Source organism: Harmonia axyridis, chromosome 3, assembly GCF_914767665.1.
Source record: "Harmonia axyridis chromosome 3, icHarAxyr1.1, whole genome shotgun sequence".
Classification (NCBI taxonomy): Eukaryota; Metazoa; Arthropoda; class Insecta; order Coleoptera; family Coccinellidae; genus Harmonia; species Harmonia axyridis.
In genome coordinates this window covers 20,819,006-20,838,817 of record NC_059503.1, presented here as the reverse complement: position 1 = coordinate 20,838,817, position 19,812 = coordinate 20,819,006, and the positions used below count along the sequence as shown (strand labels likewise).

Sequence of the window (19,812 nt, the reverse complement as noted above, 5' to 3'; positions counted from 1 at the left end):
TTAATGAAAATAATGTCAGAATTGTTTTACGGTCTTACACTGAAAATTTTTTTGGTCGAAATGAACTTGAAATCTTCATTTCAATTTCTGAGTCTTACAACTCGACTCATAAAATTACCAGTAAAAATTAATCGTCCTATGGAATTGAATTTTTTTCAGGTAAGTTTTGCGACCAGTGGCTACGCCAGCTTTCAAACATAGGGGTGGCCAAGGGGGAGCCGGATTTTTTGTGGGGTGGCCAAAGTGAAGCGAAATTATAGTTCAGCTAATCTCGTTATTATTTTAGCCTTAGTATTTAAAATTTAAGGGGGGGGCAACAGAATTTCAGGGGGGCCGGGCACATCCTGCCCCCCCCCTAGCGACGCCACTGTTTTCGACAAGCTACATCATTCTAAGTTTCATATTTACTTGGAAAAAATGGGGCTTGTGTAATTTAAGCTTAAATTTAATCGAAAATTTTGGCGGCGAAATTTGCGAATGTTTGTTGCTTCGGCAATTTCGCGAATGATACATTGTAAAGTTGAGTATTAAGTAATTTCGTTTTGAATTTGTCGACATAACTATGAGTAATTTTTGACATACTATGGTATGTTCCTATGGTATTTTGCCTATTCTTGTTGCCGCATCCAAATTTATCGGTAATACGAATTTTTCTTTAATTTCTCCCACTTCTCAGTATTCTCAAATGAGAACTGATTTTAATAACAGTTGAGTTAACAATTTATAAACGTTATCGAAGCTTGTATTATTCCACGATTAAATGTCATAACCTAGCGAACGAAAATGACATAAGAAATGAATAAAAAATGTCAAAAATAATAAACAATGTTGCTATTAGGTAAATTATACCATTTCTATTGCAAACCCTTTATTCATGATTATGCTGAAAATTTTCTGTTCGGTGTTCTTTTCGGTGAAAAAACTGTTCGGAAATGAGGATGGAGGGCACTGAGTGAGATTTTGATGTATTCAATTTTTCAACCGTTGATTTTGTTCAAATTCTAAAATTTAAATAATTTTGAATTTTTGTTCCTTAAGATACAAGTAAAATTCAATGTTTCCAGATCTTCTGTGAGTGCGTACTCGAAAATTTCTTGAATTATTTATTTAAATCCGAATCTTTCGTAGGAACTGAAGCGAATTTACAGATATTTCCGTGTTTCCCAACATCAAAAGATTATTCATCAGGCAAAAAGAATACAGAGCAAAACCTGCATAATGAACTCGAGCTGTTGTGGTCAATGGCCATTTTATCTGGTCAACGTCCGTAGTACTAAACGTCTCGATGCACCCCAGAGACTTTGGATTAATTCCTGATAGTGGAAAGGTAGAGGTGTCATTGATAAAACGTTTGTCTCTTCATTTAGTCAAGATAACTCTAAGAGCCTATTTTTCCTGTTAACGGTCTAGTAACAGCCTTAATTTCATTATAATCGTCACTATTATTATTGTTGGTGTGTTTCAAGTTTTTACAATGAATATAATGAAAATTACACGGAAAATGATCAGCGCTTTGTCTATATTGCGTATTATTACGTGATAATTCAATTTAGTTATTTCATTATTGAGGTCTGTGTGAATGTCTTCTTGAAAATGACATGTTCATGAAAATCATATATTTTACAGGTTATATAGATATAGGTGATTCGTGATTGAGGTAGGTATTGGTTATCAATTCCCAAATGAATTAATGGCATTCAAATTCAATAATTGTAATAATAATATCAAATAATATTTATTCACGAAAAATAGTTGTTTTCAATCGATAATCAGTTAATGAAAAGTTATTAGAGTTCACCTTTGAAAACATTTAGTTTTTACGCGTACATACCCGAACACATTGTACATTTTGTAAAATGAGTTTTGTACTTTGTAGTTGTTAACATCAGGCGCGGATCCAGGGGGGGGGGGGAACTGGGGGAACGTCCCCCCCCCCAAATGGTCCGGGCACCTCTTGAATTTTGCCGACCCTCCTAGAATTTGACATACTAAGGCTCAAATAATTAATATTTTTCTATGAATACAGTTCTCAAATAATTTTGCAAATGATGTTTTTATTGGGAAATACTCGATTTACCATTCTCCAAAATTCCAGTATCTTTTGGCTTTGGAGTATCTAAAAGTTCCCCCCCGAAATGTGGGGCCTGGATCCGCGCCTGGTTAACTTGATAAAAGATAACTTGACTATACATTTCCGATGATACGTTAACAAGCCGCCTTTGACTCTCTCAATTTGAGCGAATGTATAGACATTTTGGCCAACGAGTGTGATAATTTTAAAAAATTCCTTTGCCTCTTATTGTGAAGTAAATCCCTTATCATATTTCAAGTGGTAATTTGACTTAGCAACTCTGTAATTTGTGGTTTCTTTGTTGGTACATTGTAGTGTTCGCAACCTAAATGAACAATAAATAAATAAATATTTGACATGACGTCTATATCATGGCAATTCTTTATAGATTCTGCTGACATTTCCGTAGGTGTATCATATCATTTTCACAAAAAGATTTTTTTATTTGGTTTCGATAATTACTGTCAAGTCGAAAAAAAAATAAAGTTTTTGAAAAAATATTTAAAACGTAAATATATATTGATACCACAAGCACGGTTTTGGTAGTTCTTCTGGGTGTATCAATTCTAATGTCACTCAGTATATTTCTCTGAATTATCCCAATGAATCTTCAATCAACAGATTCCTCATTGAAATGTATCGAAGAATATTATAATGAATTGGCAGTGAGTTATTGGGGAAATTACTCAAATTCTTAATGACCCTGCTTTCTAGACCGCGAATCACAGCAATAAATATGGAAAATCAACATGATAAATTCGTACGCGCAATTATCTTCCTTAGTAAACCAGATAAGATGACCAGTTAGGTTTTATCGACCATGACGAAGTAAATACCCAAAAATTAAAGAGGCGTTTTTAAAGAGCTATCGATCTTTACAGATCATCTACGATTTTCATCTTGAAGGGGATCTCTCTATGATGTCGATAAATGCTAGTTCATTCACCAATGGTTATTACTGTTTCGCAGTTATTATTAGAGCCAAAAGCGTTCAATTGGAACAAAACTCGATGAAATTTTAATATGGAGAGTTCTTCAGCTAATAATGAAACTGATATTTCTACATTTAATAGGAAAATTATGATTTTAACTTATTATTTTGATCATATTCATCAAACTATAGACAGCTTTTTTGAACATAAACATAAATGATTTAATCGAAAACATCATCTCAATAAAAGTGTTGTTAGAATAGGCTAAACCAATTGTGACTATAATTCAAAATCCTAAGGCACTAAGAAGCCAATCGATACCTTTTATATGATGAACAGAATGTGTAAAAAATAAATTTATAAAAATAGGTGTTCTCATTGAAAAATCGTGGTATCTTGTTTCACCACTTTCGGACCAGCCTGTAGTGTCAAAAAGTATTGAAGCTTACCAAGGATATTCCATGAGAACAGCAATATAAAAGAGTTAAAAAAGAGCTAGCTGATTTCCTGATAATCTGCGAACCATATACGAGTAACATTCAAGAGTTTTATGAAGTTTGCAGACTTCCAAAATAATTGGAAATTTAAGGTTTATTTCATTGCAATTTCATTATGTGAATTAAATTTATGACGTCACTTTTACCGCAAAATTGTAAATTTGCTACAAGATATAAGGAAAAATGAAGGGATTATGCGTAGAGTATGTACTGTCGATTCCCTCAAAATTTAAATCATTTTTCTAGCCCAAAATTTCCAAGTGTTGAAGAGTTTTAGACAGATCGAGCACTATTGGCTCACCCTGTATATAAACGACAATTGTTGGAGAAATACTAAAAATTTTTTTTTATTATTCAATAATTTATTACATGACTAAAAATAAGAGTCCATTAATTTTTCTAGTCGAGATGAGAAAAAACCCTACCTTCTTGAAAGAATCTCATTTTGATTGGACCAACAATTGAAGACAATCATAATTAAGATCTTCTTTTGACCTCCAATTGTATTCTGTCGTGTTCTAGTTGGAGTTTACTTCTCAGTTATAACAGGTCTTTCGAATAATGATAAAAATATCTATGTTATATCAGTAATTAAATTTCTCCTCTATAATCTATCGGGGAAATTACTGACTCATTCCCAAATCTCCTGCGAGTTGAAAAAAGATGCTCGGACTCCTCCAATGCAGTCCGGAACACGCATTCAACAAACTTCCGACCCAAACCCATCATTACACCTCCACGCTCGAAAATTGGGCATTGGCGTCCGTTTAATTGCAGCACCTCTTTACCTCTCTCTACGATTCAGTGGTCGATCATTTTTCTAACGAAGATTTTTCATTGTTTCAGAGAAAGTTGAGCGAATTGGAGGCGAATCCGCCAATCAGTCACACTGGAGCACCACGACCATGAAGAATGCAATGATTTCGAAACTGTACTCCGAGGAAAATAACAAAATGATCGTTACGGAAAATGAATTACCGATGGAGATATCAACGTGAAATGAAGTCCAGTTTCAAGAATAAAATGAGGACATTCAAAGGATTTTTCGTGAAAATAAAGTTCAAGAGTGCGAGATGTTCGGAAGTGAGAGATTTTTGTAGTATTTGGTTCTTCTTAGTGTTCTTGTGTGTTTTAAGTTCAGTTCAGTGTAATAGACCACCTAGGTTTCTTATCGATGGACAGACTGAAATAGTTTTAAGGTTGAAAGAGGGCAAAGAAACGCCTGTGGGTGAGTAATTCTTAGAAATATTTCTTTCTGCTATTCCTAAATGAGTTGAATTGACGATTAATTGATTTGATTTAGCCTATTGTTGGAAAATTCATGTTTGACATTGTAATAGCAAAATCTCTGTTCTCTCAAATTCAGTGGAAAACATGCAGGGTAGTCAAGTTTGAAGGACAGAATATCCAACAAAAAAATGTTGATTTGCTATATTCGGTAAATTCATCATTTTCAAGTTGAATTAGAAAAAAATTGATTTATTAAGTTTTGCAAAACGGCTGAGATTCAAATAATGTTTTCTAGGTCTCAATTTCCAGCATGTTCGTGATGGATGCTATTTTTTACCAGTGCCGTCTTAAATAGCATGCTCGATAACAAGTGACTAGACTTTCTTAAAATTGTAGAGCCATTGCTTTTTTTGGAAATAAATAGCAATCAAGAATTCCTTTTCAATTTGTGATAAAAATGCTTTCCCAATTTTTTTTCAACTTAGCACCTGTCTTCTGTCTTGAGTGAAGAGTGAAAATTCAAAATTGTTACCTACTGATTTGATGAAACAATAAAAAGTGAAACAAATAATCACAAAAAGAAAATGAGATTAGAGAAGTTGATTTGAATATAATCTACCAAACTTAATACATTTTCTACATCTCCTACTTAATGATTGTATTGCAGCCCTTTTTTTTTGGTTGAGATTTTGCCGCATATCATCGCAAACTTGCTGAATTGTCCAAATCAAATCATCAATCTTCCTTCTATTGGAGTAGCATACACTTTTTCTTCTATGTTTCTCCAGACGTAAAAGTCTGGAGGATTCAGATCCGGTTTTTTGATGTGTCCAATTCGAACCTGCTCTCATTCGTAGGGAGCGCCACCAACACATTTTTCTTTTATAAAGATAAGAGATACATACCTGTTTTCAGCGTACTTCTAGCACATTTTTCAGTAAATTACATTAAATTCAGTAAGTTACAAGTCACCATGAGCAACCGTTTTCTAGATATTTGAACTTGAAAATTTCTGATAGTCGATGCATGTTGCAGTTGTTATATTATTTTGCATGTTTCACAAGAATGCTTAGGCAATGAATTTGACGTTTAAGAAAGTAGTTTTGATTTCACTGCTTCACTCATTTTCAAGAAAAAATTGATTTATTCCTATAATACAGGAAGGAATTATGAAATCTGTCATGTAGTCTATCCCAAGAGCATTCGCAGATATTCTTATCATTTTTATTTACATGTAAAATGTTAATTCCTATAACCATTTTTTTACAAGTTGATACACCTTTCAAGCCTTTGAAGTGTCATCAAAAAAACAGCGTCAAATGTTGTTTGTAGAAAAAGTACGTTTTATCCCGAACATAAATCAATTTACAAAGTACTAATCAGGTAGCTATTGAGTAAACCTTCTTCTCGCAAAGGAGAAATTTACTGTTGGACGCTGAGTGATGTGCTTGGCGAATTGTACGAAAGTTATCTTTTTGTTATTTATGTAACATCAAAATCTATCGTGACTGATCAATGATGTGCAACAACGAATATTAACCATAGCATTTGCTCATTCAAGAAAAAAGGAGGAAAATGCAATGAAGTAATCAGACACTTTTATGGTACAAAATATTTGAAATTTCAATCTCACTTCTCATAAAACGGATCATAATTAATTGGCTGATATCGATTGATTTATTCACAAGATATTCGAGATATAAGAACGATTTTCTTTTTTCAATTTGTCTTGTGACATACAGAATTTGCCCTTCCTGATAATGTGATTACGAAATTGACTTAAAACAGGTAATCGTTCTTTTCAAATTTGAAACACGGTAGTTTAACAAAAAGAAAAGATAAAAGTTTCATTCTATTTAATTATCTAATAGGTACCGGGTTTTTCACCATAATTTGACCCCCCCTTTAACTTTGTTACTGAAAGAAGTACAACAAAATGTTTTCTACAAAAGTTTCACAAAATCGACAAGTGTTTTTTAAAATGATTTCACAAAATGAATATATACAGGGTGGGCATGATATTGATTGCAACTTCATTTTTTCAAATGGAACACCCTGTATATTTTTCTATATTTGACTAGCTCTTTTTCCCCTGATTTCGAATATATAACATATTTTTGGTCTATCTCTCTTATTCTGAGTTCCACAGAGTTTCAAATTTTAAGAACCACTTAGCATGCTCAGTAATCAGTTTTCAAGTGGAAGGCTGCGATAATTCAAAATGCCTTTTTTTGGGTTATCTCGTTGTCAACGATATGACATACGTTTGTCATTGAATGAAAGTATTCATCGAATATGCACTACACAGATGCGGAAAAATTTGAAATATTTTCCCTTTATGTGAAGAACAATAAAAATAAGAATGCTACAAGAAGAGAAAATATGGAGTTGCATCCAAATCATCGAATCGAAAAACGTATATCATATATCAAGATAACTCAAAAAGGGCATTTTGAGTTATCGCAGCCTACCATTTAAAAACTGATTTCTGAGCATGCTAATTGGTTCTTAAAATTTGAATCTCTGTGGTACTCAGAATATGAGAGATAGAGCAAACATATGTTACATATTCGAAATCAGGGGGAAAAAAGCTAGTCAAATATACAGGATGTTCCATTTGAAAAAATGAAGTTGCAATCAATATCATGCCCACCCTGTATATATTTCATTTTGTGAAATCATTTAAAAAAACACTAGTCGATTTCGTGAAACTTTTGTAGAAAACATTTTTTTGTACTTCTTTCAGTAACAAAGTTAAAGGGGGGGTCAAATTATGGTGAAAAACCCGGTACATTGTTGTATTCCTGTGCTATCCGTTAAGAGTATAATTCATTATTATTGGTATTTTATAGGTTCAGTTATCTATAAATTAAAAGGACTTGATCCTGACGGTGATGCTCTCCAGTTTGGCGTTCGAACACAATCAGGAAGCGACGTCATCAAAGTCGAGAACATATCTCCCAACGAAGCCAATATCTACCTCAAAAAAGAATTAGATAGAGAGGTAATAAATCTAGAATCGAACTTTATCTGCTATATTACTAAGAAAAATTATTTCATTAATTCCACAGGAGCGGGACGAATATGCTTTAGTTTTAACACTAACCGATGGTCGTTTAGGCCATGGTAACTTTATAACCCAGAGTTTACTCCTGCTGGTCGAAGATGTGAACGACAACACACCAATTTTCAAAAGTTACCAACCTACTGTATATCTTAAGGAAGACGCTTCGCCTGGTGTAATCGCTACACTTGAAGCAACAGATGATGACGAAGGCCCTTATGGTCAAGTTGTTTACCATCTCCAAGAACTGGACCAAGATGAGAGACACCTTTTTAGTTTAACTACTTCAGGAGGAAAAGCTATTGTTAAACTTATAGGTATGTGCTGGGTGCATCCAGATTTCTAGAGAAAATTATATATAATTTTTGTATTTTACAGGACATTTAGATTACGAGAAGAAAAATATTCACCAACTCAAAGTGTTAGCCGTTGATCGTGCTAAGCAAGGAAGAGTCAATACAGGTGTTGCAGCTTTACTCGTGAAAGTTGAGGATGTAGAAGATCAACCACCAGAATTTGTACGGGTTAGCCCTGTTGCTAAAGTTGCTGAGAATTCTCCAATCGGAACATCTGTCTTACAAGGTAATAATAAGCATCTGCATTTCTGTTAATTACTAATGAAATGTAATAGTTCTGCGACAAGAAATGATACTAATGCAGACTGAAATGCAAGTCTCATACAAAAGGTGTATAAACATTTCAATATATTCTTATGTTTCAGTAATTGCCATAGATGGTGATCGTGGAATAAACAATCCCATTTCCTATTCTCTTTCCTCGAACATTATCTCTGGAGTTCTCGATCTCTTTTCAATTGACCAAAACACTGGTGTTGTTTCAACAAAAACCATTTTGGACAGAGAGTCTATGTTTGAAACATCTGGAACCTTTGTACTCCAGGTTATAGTAAGTTTCAAGAACCACTTGATAAATTCTATATTTTCATTTTGTCTACTTTTTCAAGGCTACAGAAAGGGGAAGTCAAGAAGTGCCATCTCCTTGGTCATCGACTGAGGTGACCATCATTGTAACAGATGTTAACGATGAAGCCCCTACATTTAGAAGTAGACACTATGATTGTGAAGTTGCTGAAAACGCCCCTATAAATACCCCTTTGACATTTCTTAGATCAGCTATACCAGAAGTTTTCGACTACGATCAGGTATTATGATTTATCCACAGATCCTCTATTACCATTTGCTGAAATGTCTAGGGCCTATAGAAGGCACATCAAATGATATATTTGTTTTGTTTTGTCCTTCAACATTTTAAAGAACTCTCGAAAGCTTAGAACTAGTAGTGGATATTGCAGTATAGATTGTAGTAGGTCATTAAAATTTTTATTGATAATATGATATTTGTTGATAGTGTTTACTCACTTGAATTATTTTCATCAAGGGGCTGAATGGAACCTTCCAACTTTATGTGAAAGGAGCCAGTGACCTTTTCGAGATTTCTCCAACGAAAGCGGTCAATGAAGCCACTTTCATGATCAAAGTGAAGAATTCGAGTGCATTGGATTATGAAAAACTTAAAATAATCAATTTTACCCTGGTTGCGAAAGAAATAGTAAAAACCAACCCAAAGTTTACAGAAGTTAGTGTGAATGTACATATCCTCGACAGAAATGACAATTACCCAGAATTCATTAGAAGTATTTATGATGTTAGCGTTCCCGAAAATTGTGATATTGGAACAACAATAGCTTGGGTTCAAGCTCTGGATGATGATTCAGGTAACTTCGGGACTAAAGGAGTAAGATATACTAATCTAGCTGGAAGTATTGAGCATTTGTAAGTATTATTCATCTAAACAACATTATCTGTAGACTAAGAGATTGCTAGGTAACACAAATATGTCATTTAGGTTTGTTTTTTCTCGTCTAGACCTATAGCATTGACTTTTTATATTTTCTATAACACAAATTTCTGAATTCTCTTGAAATATAATATGTGTTGAATGAACTCGTTGGGATTGCCTTGAAGGTTCAATTATACACTTGAAAACTACCTTTCAATATCGTTCCTACACTTTTCTGATATCTTTAAAATTTTGATATCACATTTAGTACATTTGCATATGTGATTAATGAGAGAGAGCCTTGGGTAATTTTATTTCATATCTTTCAAATCTTCAGGTTGAATCTGCATCCCACATCAGGAGTTATTACTGTCAAGACAGCTGGAGGACCAAATTGGGATAGGGAGCAAGTCTCAAGACATTATCTAACAGTTGAAGCGAGGGATAACCTTGGTAGAGGAAATAGGAATACAGTACAGTTGGTCATTAACCTTGAGGATGTAAATGATAATCCTCCATTGTTTATTTATAACAAATATGAGGCTAGGCTCTTCGAGAATAAGCCTCATTTTGAGGTGCCCATAAGAGTTGAAGCTCGTGATGCTGACTTGAATGGTGAATTTTTCAACTTCTTGAAGAAGTTCATAAACTTACATCATTACTTTTTCAGGTACCAAAAATAGCGAAATCGAATATTCACTATTCGGTGAATTGTACGAAAACTTCACTATTAATCCACACTCAGGCATCATCGAACCAAAGTATCCCTTAGATTTTGAACTTTTAGATGGAAGCTCCAAAGAAAACGTACGAACGTTATTGTTAACAATAAGGGCTAAAGATTTAGGTTATCCAAGTCTATTCTCAGATGTGCCACTGGTCGTTTACGTACAAGATGTCAATGATAATACTCCAATATTCGAATATAATTTTTACAATAAAACCATTTTGGAAAACATAACAGAGAGTACATCTCTCCTCAAGGTATTAATGAACGTCTAGTTCACTGTATAAGTCAGTCAACATATTCTTGTGTTTCAGATAAGAGCTTGGGATGGTGATGGATCTTATCCCAACAATCACATCGTTTATAGAATACAAAGAGGAGCTTCAGATAAATTCGTTATTGGTGCTGAGTCTGGTATCATTTCAATAGCGAAAGGAGCATCCTTAGATCCTGACATCTCATCATCGAGAACGTTGGAATACAAACTAACAGTCATTGCTATAGATGGAGCCCCTGGAGAAAATAGACGTGAAAAATCTGTCACTGTTATTATAAATGTTATTGACGTCAACAATAAGAAACCAGTGTTCTTAGAAACCGGAAAAATAATTATAAGGGAAAACACACCAGTAAGTCTTCAAACACACATTTTATCTCGTGTATATTTATTTATGGTTTGTTTCAATAGGTCGGTACAATCATATCGAAGATTATTGCGAAAGATTTAGATTCCACAGCTAAACTTTTTTACTCAACCAATCCCAATGAGTGCGAAGCAAGAAACGAGAGAGGTAATCTTCTTCTAAGAACTCCAGAATTTGACTGCGCAAAAATGTTCCATCTCAATGCAAAAACAGGAATTTTAACTGTAGCCAAACTATTGGATAGAGAAGTTGCTGAAACTTACCGCATAGCCTTGAATGTTGAGGATCTAGCTTCTGAAACTGGTCCACAGATAGCCAAAAGTAAAATTAACGAAATTTTTCTGTAATATAGAATGTGAGTCAATTTTTTTCCAGCATTTATCGATGTAGAGTTGGAAGATATAAACGATAACAGCCCAAAGTTCGTTAAGCCATTCTATAAATTCTCAATCACAGAAAATTCTAAGAATGGAGTTGCAATAGGAAGCGTTCTAGCAGAGGATGCAGATAAAAATAAAACTATCGTTTATGCTCTAGAGGGTAAAATTGAATATAAGAATCTGGTATTTCTGGACACATCAACTGGTAATCTTGTTGTTGCAAATCGAATCGATCATGAGATGTACAACTGGATGAATCTATCGGTAAGTTTCCGTTATTCGAACTTTGAGAAATTTGAAACATACATTTTTCAGGTTAAAGCTATTGATTCAGGAGTTCCTCCTCGATCTTCAAGAGTAGAACTCTTCATTCAAGTGTTGGATGAAAATGATAACAGTCCAATTTTTATGGCTGAACCTTCGAGGTTAATGCTTCCTGAAGATATGCCTGTTGGAACGCAGGTAACAATCATCGAAGCTCAGGACGCAGATTCTGGAGAAAATGGAAAAATTACCTATTTATTGGATCGTTTGTCATCTCAAGGAAAATTTTCTTTAGACGCTGATACTGGTATTTTGAAAATTTCGGATAAATTGGATCGCGAAGAAAAAGCCTCCTATTTACTGATCATAGAAGCTTGGGATAACTATCAATATGGATTTAATAATGGTGAAAGTAGAAATGCTTTCAAACATATAAAGTAAGTAATGAAATGAAAACTCTTCAAATACATGATGCGCCACACTAAGCTCTCACATGGGACCTCAAAAAATATATAGTGTAGTATTTTGAAACAACTTTTTTAACTTTTGGTCAAACTGGATCTCATCATTGCAAAACAGAATCTCTTTTTAACGATCATGTTAAATCAAATGATTCCTTTCCAGTGTAACCATTCTAGACGTGAATGATAATAGTCCACAGTTATTGGTACCACCGTATTGTATCAATGTTACTGAATTTCATGAAATTGGCCAACCAATAACTACAATTCATGCATCAGACTCAGATGATCCTAGCACGTCTAATGGTCAGGTATGTGGTGCTGAGTTCTTCAAGAATTTATCATAATGAGCAAATATCACTCCTTAGGTAATCATTGATATAGCAGATGGAAACAATGTTGAATTATTCAGTGTGGAGCAGATAAACGAATGGTCTGCTGAGTTGAAAGCCATAGCTCCTCTCAGAGGTCGACATGGAAATTATACCTTGTTGATGAGGGCACAAGACTTAGGAACTCCCAGTCACTTGGTGGAGGAGCCAATATGTATAAGTATAATAGATTTCAACGACCATGCTCCAGTTTTTGTAACTCCCCCTCCAAACTCAACACTGCGTGTTCCAGAGGTAAACCTGAGAGATGCACTAATGGACTAAACTTATTCAGCAATTTAATTTTCAGAATGCTACTGTAGGTAGCGCACTGATTCAAATAGTTGCTACAGATGCAGATATAGGATTAAATGGTGCAGTAAGATATAAATTGAAAGCTGACCCTGCTAGCCATTGGAAAACTTTCAATCTCCAACCAGTTTCTGGCGTACTAGAGTTAAGACTACCGCTTAATAGAGGACAACAGAAAATATACGATGTAAGAAATATTGCTCCTAATATTTGATCAATCGATAATTGTGAACGTTTCCAGATTAGAATAGAGGCCTATGATCTTGGTACACCCACATCTCTCAGTTCTGATTTGGATTTGACTGTTTACGTGAGCAATATAAATGACTATCAACCTCAATTCCTGAGTGATGAGTTTACAGTAAGCTTCACAGGTAGCTGAAATATTATTCTCATGAGTATTTTAAGATCTTATTGAAATTTTTCAACAGAGAATGAAGCGCCAGGAGTCGAAATAAGAAAGTTACCAGACACTGTTGATAGAGATGATCTTGAATTCGAAGGGCCACCAACTCCTATATGTTACTATATTATTGGAGGAAACGAAGATGAATACTTCGAACTTGATAGAATTCAGCATACACTGACGGTAAATTTCTTTCTTTATAAACTCTGGTAAATCTATGAAACAAATAAACAACATAATTTTAAGATTAACTTCTTACCTGAAATCAGCTAATTCCACAGAAATAGCCTACTTCCTGTTTACGCCCATGACGTTCTGAGATTCTTTTCCAATAATTTTCTCTCAAAAACATAATCAAAAATATCTATTCACATATTTATATATTCCGACCAATTCTTCCAGATTTTGAAACCTTTGGATCGTGAAGAACAGAGCATCTATCTTCTCCTTGTCAAAGCTACAGAAGATTGTTCCTCTACTCCAAAAAGCGACGGATTTTTCGATCCAAATGATGACACCCAACTCAAAGTCATAATCAATGTTACAGATGTTAATGATAATGCTCCTCGATTTCTACATAGAGTGTTCACTGGAGGTGTTAGTACAGCTACAGACTTCGGTACAAGATTTATGTCTGTGAAGGTGAACTTATAACCAATGCTCAAATATTGAAAACACTATCCAATGTCTGCTTTTTAGGCAGTTGATGCTGATATTGGAATCAACGCCAGAATCAAATATTATTTGATAGGAAAAATTCAAATGACTCTCACAGAAGGTTTGGAGAATATACACAAACCGCCATTTGTGGTTGATGAGGATACAGGTGATGTTATTCTCAATTTTGATCCACAGCAAGGAATGAAAGGCTACTTTGACTTCATGGTAAAATGATATACACCTACTTTGTTGAAACTTTTCAAAAATAACTTAATTCAATATTAACCATAAAAACCTAGCAGAGAAAATATATCATCAGAGTAGAAATTTTGATAACTTCTTTGTTGTTATCTGTGGTAGTAATAATGTTAAAATTTATGTAAAATTCCATAATATAATTTTTGCCTATATTATTCTCAGGTCATGGTTAACGATACAGACAATCTTCGTGATATGTCTCGGGTCTTCATATATCTGCTGAGAGAAGATCAAAGAGTTCGTTTTGTTCTAAGACAACATCCACCTGAATTGAGAGAAAAAATCGAACTATTCAGGGAGTAAGGAGGATTATTCTTGATTAGCCTTTTATCACTAACATTTATCCTTTTTTTTTCAGAATACTAGGTAATGTGACTGGAGCAATCGTTAATATAGATGAATTTAGGGTACATGCTAATCATGATGGAACTGTAGACAAAACAAGAACCGATTTATACCTTCATCTGGTAGACAAAAATGATAACTCAATTCTGGAGGTAGAAGAGGTTCTTCGATTGGTCGACCAAAATACTGAAAAATTAGACAGTCTTTTCAAAGTAATATTATTTTATGATTACACTTTTCGTTGAATATAAATGAGTTTTTTCAGGATTTCAATGTGTTGGATACGCAACCTGGAGGAGCCCTTGCATTGCAATCCCTTCAAACTGTTAACCAGACATTTTGGTTAACAGCTTCTTCAATGTTTTTATTGCTTCTGTTATGTCTTTGCTTAGCATTATGTTGGAATCAAAGGCAAAGATACCATAGGAAATTAAAGGCAGCAACGGCAACTGCTTATGGTAAGGATTCCTACTTTTATAACATTGTTAGTTTGATATCTTTTCATGTTGAATTTCAAAGCATAAGAACTTCCAACTTCAATATTGAATTTAGAAGATCACTTATTATTGATTACTCATGCTCTACAACTTTTTATTCAGAACTAATTATTTCGTAGGAATGGTAAATGTTTCGGCATATTACTCCTGAAACAGTACCAAAAACATAAAAACCAGGACATGATTCTTTTGAAAGCCTTCTACCTTAGGCAATTCAAGGGAAGTTATGTGTTTTTGGAATCAAAAATTGTATTGACATTCTTTTATATCATTCATTATCATTCCTCCCCATTTTTTAACGTACTTACACTATGTTTTAGTGGGTGCAGATTCTGAGATCCATGAGAGAGGAGGAGGTCTCAGCATCATTAGCGGACGTGTACCAAATACCAACAAACACACTATGCATGGTAGCAACCCAATTTGGCTTCAGGCATATGAAAATGAATGGTTCAAAAATGGAGATTTATACAGGTATAGCTAGTCTTATTGATGTTGGTTGATTTTTTCTTTGTTCAAATAATGTTATCAATTCATATTTATTTTATTTTTTAAAGCCAAGCTTCTGAGCATGACTCCCTTGATGAAAACGTAATCAGCAATCCAGAAAGTAACATCTGCACCAACGATCAAATGGAAGAGAAGTGCAACCATAGACCACAAAATGTTTATCAAACTCTACCTCCAGCACCACTTCCAAGAAAATTAGAAACAACGGAATTATGAATAATTGAGAAATTATTTTTTAAAAGATGGCAGGAAGGAAATCTATAAACTATTGTAATTTACAATTCATTTTGATCTCTTAAAATGATATTAATCTGACAACGAGTTTCACCTTTTACATAGAACATTTTTCATTACACCTGGTACGATGAAATATGTGAACTGAGTGAATATGTTAAGTGAAAGTGTAATAATAACAGAGTACTCTTGTAGAATGGAGATGTGTTATTTATGTTAGTTATAAGTATACAGGCTGTGTGCAATATTTATTTTCCCAATTGTTTGATGGAAGTCAGTAGATTTATTTTAAGAAAATGAACCTAATTTGTAAAATGGAATTTATGTAAAACTTTTCAATCTCACAGAATAACTTATCACTGTAAATAATAGCATTCATCACTAATGTCTAGGAAAATTCATTCGCTATTTTATATTTCTCTTAGGTAAATACGGAATTGATATCGATTGAGATTGATATTCTCCAAATTCTGAAATATGATGGAATAAACACTATATGCACATTCTGTTCAAATACTATTTATTGCCCTAAAATTAAAAGAATGAATCAAGGACAGTAAGCAAAATTTCAGCTGAATCTGAAAATAATCTGTAAATAGCGTTGACCCAACCAATACTTCGATTTTCCTTATTGGAAGAGGGTTGTTCTGGTTATATTATCAATTCGAATGGGAACAATGTAACTGCCGGCAAGAAAGCACATCTCCTTCAAAGTTTAATCCAAGGATTTTTTCGAGGTTGGTACAATTGGTTGGTAATTTTGAAAGTACATACCTAGATGCTAAAATATAATGTCCACTTTCCGAAATTCATTCAATTTTGATGATTTGATCACTTTTTGTTGTATGTCTGGAAATTTTATACATACAGTAGAACCTCGATCATCCGGCCTAATGGAGGGGAAACGGTTCCCGGATAATCGAAAAACACGGACAATCGAAATTCCTCAAAATACGCACAACAACTATGAAAATTAGAGAAATGTATGCGGTACAATTATTTATTAAGCAACAAAATCAATAGAATCATAATACCATATAAAAATATACAAATGAAAAACAAATCATTGCATTGGTACCTATAATACATCGAATGTATATATTTCAGTTGAAAAATTATGTAATTTTTGTCTGTCTTTTTTTTATTATTCATCTTGAGACAAATGTGAGCCCGAATTTTCCTCAAGTGGAGGACATCAATATAATCCGTATCATTTTCCTGCTCTAAATAGTGCATCAGACCATTTGCAAATCTCAACGCGTCTTTGGCAGAAACAGTGTTTCTCTAATTCTGTGGTTATTCCGTTCATTCTTCCACATCTTTTAGAAGAAAATCGTGCGAGAATATATCTGAAACGCACAGTTTTCATGGTTATATTTTATTATTATATGTTGGTACTCCGAACTTTCCGCCACGGCTTTATGTGTCGATTCATCAATTTGCCTTGAAGAAATCAGTTCACCCAACCAACATTTTTCAATGCAAAAATCACTAAAAGATATTTATGGAAATATTTCATTAATTTCAATAAAAATGCAATGAATTAGAGAAAATAATGTATAATACTCGTACAGAAGGCTCATTCTACCACTCGTCCATTCAAAAACTCGCCACTTCGTGGCTCGTTTTTGAATTTTGAGCTCGTGGAAGAATATCAATGCCTTCTGCACTTGTATTATGAATTTCTATTTCCTGCGTGGAAAATTCTTCAACACTTTAATCGACAATCGTCTGTATCCATACAGTGGTTAGGTTGGGAAAATTTTGATGCGATTTCTGAATCATCCAGTATCTGATAACCGGGTTCATTTAAATCCGAATTTAGCCATTCCTCAACAACATCGACTAAAACATTTTCAAATTATACCAAATTATTACTATGGCGCATGCGTAATGAATTGAATCCCGGATAATCGAGTGGATGTCTGCTCGTAGGAACGGATGAGTGAAAATGTCGACGAGCACGGATTACAGAGTAAAACGGATAATAGGAGAACGGATAATCGAGGTTTTACTGTATTTTTATACTTACTTCGAATTCCACTTGCTAAAATGCATGCATATTTTGCAATGGGAACCGTTTTGTTCGGTAGACAATTTTTTTCAATTCCATTTCCTGTTTTCAGATCCAATAGTATCAAACAAAATATTTATAAATCGCAAATGTACTGCAGTACTGCCAAATGAAAAAATTGCTTGTCATCTGTTATAAGAATGATAGATTGCTTCATCTATGACAAACTCCGAGCGGCTGACAACCTCTTCAACTATTTGTTTATATTCGCTAATCGTTTATTTTGGTAGGTTGTTACCAACTCGAACGATTCTGTTAACTACCATTTAACATTTTATTATTAAAACTTACAACACAACATACGAATGTCAATGTTACCTAGATTCCTGATTATAAACCTTCTCAACTTCTGCAATGACGTAATTACAGATGTTATAAAGATAGAAATTCTCTCATCAAGAAGCCAATATTCCGTTCGTGTGGTAGGATTCTCGAATGGTCAGGAAGGTATTAGCCTAAATTTTCCCAAAAGTAGAAATTTTGGAATAATTGATCGGTACCATGAGCATCATCATTGAAGTTATGATATTATTCTGGATCAAAGATGTGCGAATACAAGAAACATCGAAAAATTTCATAATTATTCTATCACTTCTGATGAATTCTTTCTAACTGAAAATATCATTTATACTTTCAGTTTTAATCAATGCGATATGGTATACCTTAAGTACAGTAAAATAACTACACATCAATTCAAGAATGAAAAACCAATCTCTTGACATTCATTAAAAACAGAAAAATCAATAAGTTGATGCAGAAAAGGCACCAAACTGAATTGCAGTGAAGGCAATTTGAAATTTCATATTTTGAACTCATTTTTACGTATTTTATATTCAAGCGAACGAATTCAAATATTCATGTTTTTATGTTTCTGAAAGTGTGCTAAATGCCCACTTAAAAAATAGCATCAAATAACAAATATATACAAATAACAATTATATAATGAGAACGAACCAGAAAATTACAGAATTATCTCACTGCTGAACAGCACCAGCAAACGGTTTACTAAGATTTTACTACAAATAGAACAGATAGAGTTGATATAAGCGAAGAACGGCAAGGCTTCAGAAAAAATAGATCGACCGTGGATGCAATTTTTATACTTAGACAGATAATCTGAAGACAACAATTGGAAGAGTCATAGAGATACTGCGAGGGAAGACCATTATAGAAGATTATATACAAGCCATAGTACAAATCAACAAGAACAACAAAACAAGAATGAGAACACTACAAGCATTTACAGCAGAAATACCAATAATGAAAGGAATAAGACAGTCAGAACCTCACATAGAAAGCGTGGAAGAGATGCAAGGTGGATACAGATTATAACGAAGAGCAATGACTACTGAAATACAATATTAAGAGAATATCAGTGACGAAATCCATGGTCATATAAGAGCCAATTAGATGTAACGATACAGCACAGTTCGAAATTCAGTTATTTGGGTGTTGGGTGTAGAAATAACTAGTCACAGAGACCTCATCAAAGAAACCTGAATGCAAGCAAACAAAGACTCAAGAATAGCCGTATACCTGAGAGGCATAGTCTGGACTCTGGAAGAACGCCTATATGACCACTGACAGTAAAGTCAGTGTACATAAAAGATTGGTGAGGCATATACTAAAATATGCTGTAGAAACAAGAGCAGAAACGTTGAAAACGAAAAGCGGAACAACTGAAATGAAGATCCAAAGATCCATTGATACCAAAAGATCGAATTAGGAGCGAGACCATAAGATAAGAACTTAAGATACAGGATGCGTGGTGTTATTTGGCAGAATGAGGAGACAATGTTGAAGAGACCACAAAGACAGAATGAGTGAAAGGCAAAATGGGCTAACTCGAAAAGATCTCCTGGCACACCAACTAATGGTTCCGAATTTGTAATATTTTTGGTGGTTTTTTTTTTACGAATATTTTGAAAATATATCAGTGCTTTGTACAAAGTACATATCATCAATTTTATTGTGAAAAACGAAAAGTTACCAAATTTTTGTATTATTTTTCATTCGCAAATTAATAATATTTACTTTCTTCCAGGTATAGATTATTGTTTAAGAATATTTTATGC

At 33.8% G+C, this 19,812-nt stretch overlaps 1 protein-coding gene across 1 annotated transcript in view; it reads left to right on the top strand.

Annotated features, from left to right (window-relative positions):
• Window positions 1-16,171, top strand: part of LOC123676152 (cadherin-23) — a 29,660-nt gene extending 13,489 nt beyond the window's left edge. Inside the window, exons 2-26 of the mRNA XM_045611872.1 lie at window positions 4,347-4,728; window positions 7,583-7,734; window positions 7,802-8,111; window positions 8,173-8,376; window positions 8,516-8,700; window positions 8,759-8,956; window positions 9,193-9,587; window positions 9,932-10,209; window positions 10,265-10,578; window positions 10,636-10,950; window positions 11,010-11,286; window positions 11,341-11,609; window positions 11,661-12,046; window positions 12,234-12,381; window positions 12,439-12,696; window positions 12,752-12,940; window positions 12,995-13,127; window positions 13,185-13,342; window positions 13,562-13,801; window positions 13,859-14,044; window positions 14,240-14,376; window positions 14,436-14,634; window positions 14,688-14,880; window positions 15,240-15,393; window positions 15,477-16,171. Coding sequence (XP_045467828.1) covers window positions 4,470-4,728; window positions 7,583-7,734; window positions 7,802-8,111; window positions 8,173-8,376; window positions 8,516-8,700; window positions 8,759-8,956; window positions 9,193-9,587; window positions 9,932-10,209; window positions 10,265-10,578; window positions 10,636-10,950; window positions 11,010-11,286; window positions 11,341-11,609; window positions 11,661-12,046; window positions 12,234-12,381; window positions 12,439-12,696; window positions 12,752-12,940; window positions 12,995-13,127; window positions 13,185-13,342; window positions 13,562-13,801; window positions 13,859-14,044; window positions 14,240-14,376; window positions 14,436-14,634; window positions 14,688-14,880; window positions 15,240-15,393; window positions 15,477-15,645 — 5,706 coding nt within the window. The 5' untranslated portion in view covers window positions 4,347-4,469 and the 3' untranslated portion in view covers window positions 15,646-16,171. The remainder of the gene's footprint in view (window positions 1-4,346; window positions 4,729-7,582; window positions 7,735-7,801; window positions 8,112-8,172; window positions 8,377-8,515; window positions 8,701-8,758; window positions 8,957-9,192; window positions 9,588-9,931; window positions 10,210-10,264; window positions 10,579-10,635; window positions 10,951-11,009; window positions 11,287-11,340; window positions 11,610-11,660; window positions 12,047-12,233; window positions 12,382-12,438; window positions 12,697-12,751; window positions 12,941-12,994; window positions 13,128-13,184; window positions 13,343-13,561; window positions 13,802-13,858; window positions 14,045-14,239; window positions 14,377-14,435; window positions 14,635-14,687; window positions 14,881-15,239; window positions 15,394-15,476) is intronic.
• The last annotated feature ends 3,641 nt before the right edge of the window (window positions 16,172-19,812 follow it).